The sequence below is a fragment of the Physella acuta genome, unplaced genomic scaffold (genome assembly GCF_028476545.2).
Source record: "Physella acuta isolate Inbredline_101_S28 unplaced genomic scaffold, ASM2847654v3 ptg001519l, whole genome shotgun sequence".
Classification (NCBI taxonomy): domain Eukaryota; kingdom Metazoa; phylum Mollusca; class Gastropoda; family Physidae; genus Physella; species Physella acuta.
The window spans coordinates 32,616-42,685 of NW_026733034.1; the positions used below are offsets into that span (position 1 = coordinate 32,616).

The window sequence follows — 10,070 nt, forward strand, 5'->3', positions numbered from 1 at the left end:
AGAGTGGCCTCATCGATTATCGAACATTTGAAGAAGGTAATCTCTACAAACGACCAGGCAATGGAGTGTATTACACTGGCCTTCCACGAGAGGTAATGGCCCTGGTGGAATGAGAATCTGATATGTAACATTAAGCACGGAGGGGCAACTATTAAACTTTGTCACACGTTCTGAAGAGGTGGAAATACCAGGAGGACAGCGGAGGAGGGGGGTAGTCATATAAGAAGATAACGATGTTGCTCGTCGCCAGTACAAACCTGTGCTATGAGTTCTCCCAATAAAGACGTAATGATGAGACACGGCGAATCGATGGGGCCGGGGAGGAGAGGGAGGAGAGACTTTGTCCCCTAGAACCAATACCTCGGATGACATTCGGCCAAGCTATTTCTTTCCTAGACATTACGTAACGGGCGTCTTCGGACCGGGGAAGGATGGAGGGGGAAAAAAGGATGGGTTACTTGTAAAATCCGGGAAAAGGTGATGGATAACCAACCAACCAGACGGAAAGACGAATTCGTTGTAACAGGTCTTTAAAGAAAGGAGTTTTCAAGATGGAGAACATACTGCACGGGCTGTTCGTTGCACTTTCATTTTTTTTTTAATGTAAAGTGCTTGGAATCGTTTTCCGTTTAAATGTTTTAGGGAGATAACGCTTTTTGTGTGCGTGTAATAAAGGTGATAAAACTCGTGTGTTTGAACTGTTCTGTACAAGTAACGGATTTGACTTTTAAACGTTCAAATAAGTAGCCTTTTTCTGAGTGTTGGATTAATGGCGTTTATTTAAAATTCTACATAAACAAATTGAATCACAGTATTAATCCTAGGTGAAAATAGATCCTTAACAACCAAGTATCAGCACACCTTAATAATCATCGAGAAAACTGAACTTGATTTTAAAACAAAACGAAAAAAATCAACAACAAAGCGGCTAATGCACAATGACTTCGTGCTTACATTATACATCCATTCTATTCTAGGCCTACTACCTATGTCGCCAGTTTATGACCTCACGACTAGTTTCTCCAACAAAAAGTTGAAGAAATAAATTAGTAAAACAACAATGACAGTGGTATCGACCCAATCAATACACTGTCCCCAGCAATTCGCTCCCAGCAGGGTATTTTGTTTTATTCAGCTGTGATGCTAACAGATCTAACTACAGATATCAGCCAACAGCTTATCTAGTCTGGTTTCATCACTAGATGTTTCATGTTGTTGTATTCAGCTGTGATGCTAACAGATCTAACTACAGATATCATCCAACAGCTTATCTAGTCTGGTTTCATCACTAGATGTTTCATGTTGTAGTATTCAGCTGTGATGCTAACATATCTAACTACAGATATCATCCAACAGCTTATCTAGTCTGGTTTCATCACTAGATGTTTCATGTTGTAGTATTCAGCTGTGATGCTAACATATCTAACTACAGATATCATCCAACAGCTTATCTAGTCTGGTTTCATCACTAGATGTTTCATGTTGTAGTATTCAGCTGTGATGCTAACAGATCTAACTACAGATATCAGCCAACAGCTTATCTAGTCTGGTTTCATCACTAGATGTTTCATGTTGTTGTATTCAGCTGTGATGCTAACAGATCTAACTACAGATATCAGCCAACAGCTTATCTAGTCTGGTTTCATCACTAGATGTTTCATGTTGTTGTATTCAGCTGTGATGCTAACAGATCTAACTACAGATATCATCCAACAGCTTATCTAGCCTGGTTTCATCACTAGATGTTTCATGTTGTTGTATTCAGATCTAACTACAGATATCAGCCAACAGCTTATCTAGTCTGGTTTCATCACTAGATGCTTCATGTTGTTGTATTCAGAAGTGATGCTAACAGATCTAACTACAGATATCAGCCAACAGCTTATCTAGATAGGTTTCATCACTAGATGTTTCATGTTTTATTTAGATCTAACTACAGATATCATCCAACAGCTTATCTAGCCTGTTTTCATCACTAGATGTTTCATGTTGTAGTATTCAGCTGTGATGCTAACAGATCTAACTACAGATATCAGCCAACAGCTTATCTAGTCTGGTTTCATCACTAGATGTTTCATGTTTTATTTAGATCTAACTACAGATATCAGCCTATGTATTGATGGAGATTCCTTGCTTCAATGCACAACACACTGTGCATTGCACAATGTCAAAGAAGAGGTAAACGAAAATAATCATGTCTGTATTTGTTACTCTGATTCACTTGATGTAACCAATATCTTATCAACTGGTGAATATAACCCTACACTGTGTATCACTAACCCCTTGAAAATATTTTCATAATGGATAAGGCAACTCATTGGTTTTGTAAGCAAATGGGGAGAAGCTGTTCAAGAGGACCTGGGCTGGTAAGCTGCAATAAATGTAAGCTTACAGGAATCTAGGCTTGCATTAATCTAAATCTATATGTTAGAGTTGTCTTGTCTAATTGCAAGGGCTGTTTTTCTTAATCTCAATAGTTTTGCCTTAATCTAAACAAGAGGGTTGTCTTAATCTAAGCAATAGGTTACTGTTTATCTAAATGATATTGATGTGTTAGTCTTTCTGATTAAGTTAACTAAATCTAACTGCTATAGAACTGTATTAAAAAATTTGGTTGATTTTAATGTTAGGCTATTTGTTAGGATTGTGCTAAAATAAACGTTAGGAGCCTAGGGTCACTGCGACCTAGCATGTCCTCATTACTAATTTAAAAAGCACTTTTACAACAAAGTTAAAAAAAATAAGAAGTTTTAAAAAAAGAAAGTTGAATCAAAGATTATTTAAAAAATGTAATGCAACAAAATGAAAATAAAGAGAAAAAACTTAAGAAACAATACAAAAAAAAAAATACAAACTATAAAAGAAATATTTTGACCATGATAAAAATGTGAGGGAGGCATCCTGAGAACCCAGGCATCCAGACCATATGATTAATTCAGTTACGACAACAACACAGCAGAGGTCCCATTAGGTGCTGTGCATAAGCTAATTTTTAACTTCAAACATAAGACACGGCAGAACGCTGGCACAGCAAAAAAAAATAAAAAAGGGGCATATTTAAGTTTTAATTTAGAATAAGGTTTTGCCACATGGACAACACATGTAGGACTGGACAACACATGTAGGACTGAACATGTGAATTTAACTTGTTTAAATATTATGACATATTCTAGATTTTTATATATTTTATCAAGTGTAACACATACCACAACAGTAAAAAAAATTACCCTACAAAATTTGTTCTAATTGAAGTTTTATTTTCTAGTTAACATGCATAAGTTTAAATAAAAGCTTCAAAGTTAAGGGATTTGTAATAAAAAATAATAAAATAAAAATGTAACAATAATTGATTGAATGTAACAAAAAAAATGACAATACATGAGTGTTTAAAAACAAAAAGAATAAACAAACCCACTTACCCCTGTACTGACTAGAGACAGCATAATCCTCTCATTGAGTGCAAGTGTTTCACCTCCCTTCATCTTGATACGCTTTTTGTCTAAACACTTCATTGCATACCTGAAAATTTATAGCGATTTGTTTTCTTTTCAGTTACAGCTTAAATTTTTTTTAAAAATAACCTTGTTCCAATTTGGGATAATACAGTTATGCTATAACTATAAGTGATGCAGTTCTGCTATAAGTAATACAGTTCTACAATAAGTGATGCAGTTCTGCTATTGGGCTGGTAAGTTGGTCACCAACCAGTTCTATGTCTCATGCAGGTTTTATTGAGCCATAGAACTGGTTGGTGACCTACTTACCAGCCCTGTAAGTAATATAGTTTTACAATAAGTGATGCAGTTCTGCTATAAGTAATACATTTCTGCAATAACTCATACAGTTCTGCAAAGAACACTACTGATAACACTGCCTCTTCTAAGTATAAACAAAAATGATTTTAAAAATATTTTATAAAATTACAGAACCTAATAAACAGTTAAGAATAAAAACAGTTATAAGAATATAATTAAAACGATACAACTAGACTAACATTATTCAAATCTGTTTCCATTGTTATTGATTTAAAATTTAAAGTGTCCTCCAAGTACAGCATCCTAATTACATAGTACTATGAAAAAAACATGACTATTGAAAAAACATTTTTATTGTGTTGTGTTTTAAAAGTGAATAATATTCTACACAGATTTGATCATTTGGTTCATTTTCTTTAAATTTATTATGTCAAGCTACTTATTCTCACATTTGACAAGTAAATCTCACCAAGTCTGAAAGGTAATTGAAACAAGTATCCTATCAAGTTAAAAGTAGCAGCTAATATGTTAAGAACAACACGTTGTAGTACTCACATTTTGCCTGTGTCTGCTTTCCTGCAGCCGTACACCTCCCCAAAACCACCCCTGCCGATGATCCTATGTACACTAAAGTCATTCATTGTTAACTGTGGATAGGATGCATCAATGATCAACTAACATGTAGCTTAAATGAACTCTTAAGCATTTCTGACAGATTAATGTACCATCAAATTCAAAATACTTAACAGAAACTTTATTAAGAACTTTTGTAATAGTTATTGCAATTCACACACAGGAAGAATTTGAATTTTTTTTAAACCCAAACCCCTGCTTTTTCTGATACAAATCTGGAGGAAACTTATAAAGAGTTTCAATGCAATCTAAAAGATAATACAGTAAAAGAGCTGCAACCCCTAAACAATTGTAATCCTTCCAGTAAGATATTTTATATACTAATTTCAATACAGATATGTTTCTACTTTATAAACTTTTACTTACATTAATATTTAATTCTAAATTCTTCCATTGACAAAATCTGGTGTACTTTTCGCTGAAAAAAAGAAATAATATAAGCTCTTATTTACAAAAGAACAAAAGCTTTGCATCTAAGAAAAGATGAATCAAAATGAAAAACTCAATATTAATTATTATTTCATAATGAAAACTTGAAATCTGTTAAAAATTACTTTACAACTGCATTTCCCAATAGCCCCCTACTCTTTGAAGATAAAAAGATCAATAAACAAGCAATTAACTGTCTATTAGCCCCAGGCAGACACTTTGCCAAAAGCATTTAACATTTTACTATTGTGTGTTAATAGCCAAACATTTTAAACAAGAAAATAGCTGAATCCTGCTTCCATGTTTGTTCAACAATCTGTATGGTGCAGTGAGCAGAATAAGACTTTTTCTTAACAATACAGCTAGCAACACATCATTTACTAAAGAAAAGAAAACTTTTAATGTGTTTTTTATTCATTGAATGTTTCTCAATACATTTGTTGACTAGAGATACCCATTTCATTGAAACAAGTTTAACTTAAATTAATTTAACTATTACTTTTGAAAGGTTGAAACTGCCATTTTCTGTTCAAATGCATTTGGCTAGGGCTTTTTTAAAAATCATGAAAAACTACTTAGGAACTTAAAAAGTTTGAGACCTAATATAATTTTATGCTGATGATAAGGTATCAAAAGAAATCTAATATTTAAGTAGTATGCACCATGTGTTACCTTTCTATAAATTTTTCAAATATATGGCCCCTCAATGAGTTGCAGATTTCATTTATATAGGGCTGAAACAGAAAACATTTTCATACATTAAAACATAAAATATTGTTTCAACTTAATCATGCATACAAGGAGGAAATGAGATTTTTTTAAACTTAAATAAGGCTTAGAGAAAAACTATTGGAACAGTCTTTTATTATATCTTAAATTCCATTAGACTTCTTTATACGCCAGCATTGATATTTTATAAACGCTAACTAGAAAATATAAATACAATTGCAAGTTTTTTTTACAAAATAAAGCAAATAATACACCAGAAAATTATTTATTACTAGCTACTTTCATATTTATAATTTCCATTTTAAAGCCAGTGAAGGCTTTGAAAGCAAGCAATTCAAAAATGATAAATGTCAACTTTGAAAGTCTGATCAATTTTCTAAACACAGTGTCATGACAGCACTTTTTATATTGTAGCAGTAATAAAAGAGAAGTAACTTTTCACTTGTATTATTTACCAGCACTGTTCAATATTTCTGAATATACTTTCAATAATGTTAACACATTTTCCACTACACATTGGTAAAAAAAAATTGTTTCAAAATTTAAAAATTTATTTACCTCAACAAAAAAAAAAGTTTCTAACAATGTTCATTATTAAATGTGGATTTTTATAAACAATCAATGCCTTTTCTAATAATATTTTATTTTTTAAAATCCCAACATTTTGTACTACACAAACAAAGTAATACATTAAAAACCTCAGACTATTTTTTATTAAAGATTTGTTCAAATCTGTAAAATATTTTTAAAAACATCATCAATCTCCTTTCAGTACACAATAAAATATTAATACTACTAGGGATCATGACAAGCATTAATGTCATACATTTCAATCAAAGGCAGGGGACTGTTGTTTCTTTTGTATTCAGCCTTGAGACAGGTATTATTTTCATGATTGATTTTATAGCACACAACCTTCCTCCCCCCTCTTGTAATTCTATAGTACTTTATACCCAATGGAGAACATGGAAAAACCATAGCTCTGTTTTTGTATTTAAATGAGATTGAGACCTAATGGCAATGAGATAAGATTATAGTTACACCAGCGCTTCCAAAACCCTAAACTTGGAATTTACAGCTTTAGCATCTTTATAGTGTAATGTATACTTTGTAATCTATATGACCTGGTCTCTCCTCAACTGATTCAAATGCAGGCACTCAGTCTTCAAAGAATCCTAAGGAATGAATATGTATTTTAACTGGTAATTTATTCAAAAACCTCCTTGCCAAGTCGCTCTTCCAGTGATTTACACACGACGGGCCTTACAAACTTCAAAGAGCATATGTTTAAGGTTCAAACAAATACAACACACACTGACATACAGATATAGTCGAGAAATACAAAATTTTTTATACATAAAGCAATAGCAAAGATAAATGTCAGTTTACCGCAAATATTTCCGCATCCAGCTTGCGTGTCTTTTGTGCTAGTGTGAGTGCTTCTTGTACATGTTCTACTGCTGACTTTGGGTATGTCTGGTTGAGAGAATAATGCACTTTTATATAAAACACATACACATACACTCACTAACTTTGTTTTGTTTAACTTTTTGTAAAAATCACTTAATAAAACTAACTCAAGAATCATCGATAAACCATATTAAGTTGTTCTAAAAAGGTGGTGTAAGTCTGCTTCTCAAGTTTGACAGAAACATTGTGCTTTGTTTATTTTACTCTAGAAGAGTTCCTTTAAGAAAACCAAGGGGTAATAATCTCTTTTCTTACTACTATCTTTCTCTCTAGCACAAAGACTTTCCACAGAAAACTACTAAAGATAACATTAAAGATATTTTGTTAACTTAAATAATGAAACTTGCATAAAAACAAATTTCAATAATAATTTTTGCAATAAGATGTTAAAGAGAAGATGTCTTAAGCCAAGGTCTATGTTGGCACCATACAATTTGTTGGATTTAATTAAAAAAGTAAAGTTCATATTTTGAACCTTACAGTTACGTGGGACCTGTTTTGGTGACCTCAGTATATAAAGGGATAGTGTGTGGACAGCACTATTCCCAACTGCCTTTACTACCCCTAACATGAGTTAAGCACTCAACAGAGCTGGGTGGGACATTATACTGACTTGAAACTGGATTCAAACTCAAGACTTTTGGGTTAGCAGTCTAGCTCTACCTCTGGGCCACACCTTCCCCCATTGGATCCAATTAGCTCTGATATATTTTGTTAAATATAGCACATGGTTCTGCAACCACTGCAAGTAAGATGGATATGTGGCCATGTCTTAAGCCTAGGTTTATTGAGACTTATACAATGTGTTGGGGCCACCTAGCTCTGATATATTTTATCAAACAGTTTACAAAAAACAATGCACAGACCAAGTTATCTCTATTAACAGCCACCTTTACTTATCTTAAACAGTTGTTACATTTTTTTTAGAAACTAATAGAACTACTTGACTATTCCAAGCTGTTCTTCACTTTCACTAACTTATGGCAAGTAGGCCTACTGGTTAGTAATATTGACTCATGACTCCCACCAAATGTAAAACAGCATCATGAATGAAACAATGGTCTGACTGGGATACCAAATAAGCAATCAACTACTAGATATACCAGAAGTTGTTTATATTTTAGTAAAGTAGCCTGAATGAGGGAAGTATTATCTTCAAGCAGACTACACAGTGTACTTACATGTGATTGAGATAATAATTCCTTCATGATAAAAGTATCATAGATTTGCCTGCCTTCTTTTATCCTCTCTTCGTCTGTCTCTAACTTCTGAAACCGTCTGATCTGAAATTAGTTTTTAAATTATTAGTTTCTTGTGTTTTCAATGCATTTTATTATTATTTATTTCAATGAAAAACAATAACCTATATCAAACTATTGGGAAAAACTAAACAACTTTCCGTTAATCATATTTTGTCTGAACAAAATACTGTAACAAACAGAAGAATTAGGCTAATCTGAATAATTTAAAAAAAAACCCAACAACTTTTAAAAAAATGACTATTTGCATATCATTAGTCTGGAGAATTTATTTTGACTGGGTTTAAAATAGGACTTTAAGGAGGGTGGTAACTTTAATGAGTTTACTAGCAGTGTAGAACTCTTCTAAAGGCCAAGTGGAACTGCAAGCATCCCAACTTGCAAAGATAAACATCACTTGTGCCTAGAACATTGTGGTAAGGGGGGGAGGAGGTGGAGGAGTACTTAATCATGTTACATCAAGCACAACTTGCAAAACACACAATTTACATCTATAAATCCCCTAATCTAATTAGGTTGCATTTGTAAACCTTAAGAAAAAAAATCTTATTTTGTGCAAAGGGCTTGATTGCATGCTATGCAACAAATCTCTTATTCAAATCCAAAAGAATTTAAAAAAAAAAAAGAGAACCAGGAAATTGAAAAGAGTAGGAATGTTTATGCTGAGTGAACAAGAAGGATGTCACAGGACAGTAGTGTAGTAATAATTTGAATAGACAGCCACTGTAAGTAGGTGACAGAGCACAGGGTTGCATTAGAATGATGGGACACAACTTGTGTGTACACATACAAAAACTTTGCAAGCCAAATTTTTTGCTTACTCCTGCCTAGAATTGCATGCCTGGAAATCACATTTTTATAAGGCTACAGAGAGAAAAATTAGTTTTCCCCAGTAACACACACCACTGTGTAACAGCTGCTGTCTGTACTGTTTTATCATGCAACAAAAGCTTGAACAGAATCCCTAATGGATTAACTATACTTTAATTGTTAAAATTAAAAATAGCTGTGTAGAAAACTGTATTCCTTCATTAACTGTCAGTTTTGTAGTTACTGAGTAAGGAACATTAATAAAATAAAAAGTAAGAAAAGTTAGGAGAGTAAGGAACACTAAGGGGAAATGAATCCATAAATACACCAAAACATTAACCTACCTATTACTGTATATTTAGGTAATTTAAATAGAGACTGGGCTCTCCACATCAGAACATAAACGGTAACAGCCTAGAGCTCCAATAACTCAACAAAAGCACTGATCAGATGAAATTGTATGGTAGTATTTGTAAAACTTCCTTTTTAGCCAATTAATTAGGAAACCTTAATTAGGAAACCTATTAGTTAATGGAAATAAATCAATACAAATATTCTGTCTGTTTTTTTACTAATACAAAATATGGTTAAAAATAGTAAAAATGAGCTAAAAATTACACTCAGCAGGTGATGTGACTATGGACTAAATGAAACAGCTACTGTGTGCTATGTTATGAGAACTACAAACTACCATGTTGTTTATTTATTTACACCAGGACACATCTATATCACACCTATTTAGCAAGAACTATTAATTGAAATGTCATCATTAGACCATCTTGACAGGACTGGTGTTAATTAAAGTTCAACATATAAGTTGAACACAAAAAAATAGTAAATATCAAAAGTTACACATTTCATTAATGAGGTATATGATGGTGTCATGTTCCAATAGCAGACTCACCAGGTCTTGTGATAAAGTGCTTCTCTAACTGACAGTACTGCTCTCTACCCAAAGAACAGTTGTAGTAGGCCATGGTCTCAC

General features: G+C 32.9%; 1 protein-coding gene across 3 annotated transcripts in view; it reads right to left on the reverse strand.

Annotated features, from left to right (window-relative positions):
- Positions 1 to 8,293, reverse strand: part of LOC131928564 (beta-adrenergic receptor kinase 2) — a 32,233-nt gene extending 23,940 nt beyond the window's left edge. For all 3 annotated transcript variants that reach the window (XR_009383802.1, XM_059284632.1, XM_059284631.1), the window contains exons 1-6: positions 8,198 to 8,293; positions 6,936 to 7,022; positions 5,490 to 5,551; positions 4,755 to 4,806; positions 4,311 to 4,402; positions 3,420 to 3,519 (exon numbers count right to left, since the gene is read on the reverse strand). Coding sequence is in view for 2 of the 3 variants with exons in the window: in XM_059284632.1 (XP_059140615.1) it covers positions 3,420 to 3,519; positions 4,311 to 4,402; positions 4,755 to 4,806; positions 5,490 to 5,551; positions 6,936 to 7,022; positions 8,198 to 8,224 (420 nt within the window). In the remaining variant the exon portion in view is untranslated. The remainder of the gene's footprint in view (positions 1 to 3,419; positions 3,520 to 4,310; positions 4,403 to 4,754; positions 4,807 to 5,489; positions 5,552 to 6,935; positions 7,023 to 8,197) is intronic.
- Positions 8,294 to 10,070: the final 1,777 nt, after the last annotated feature.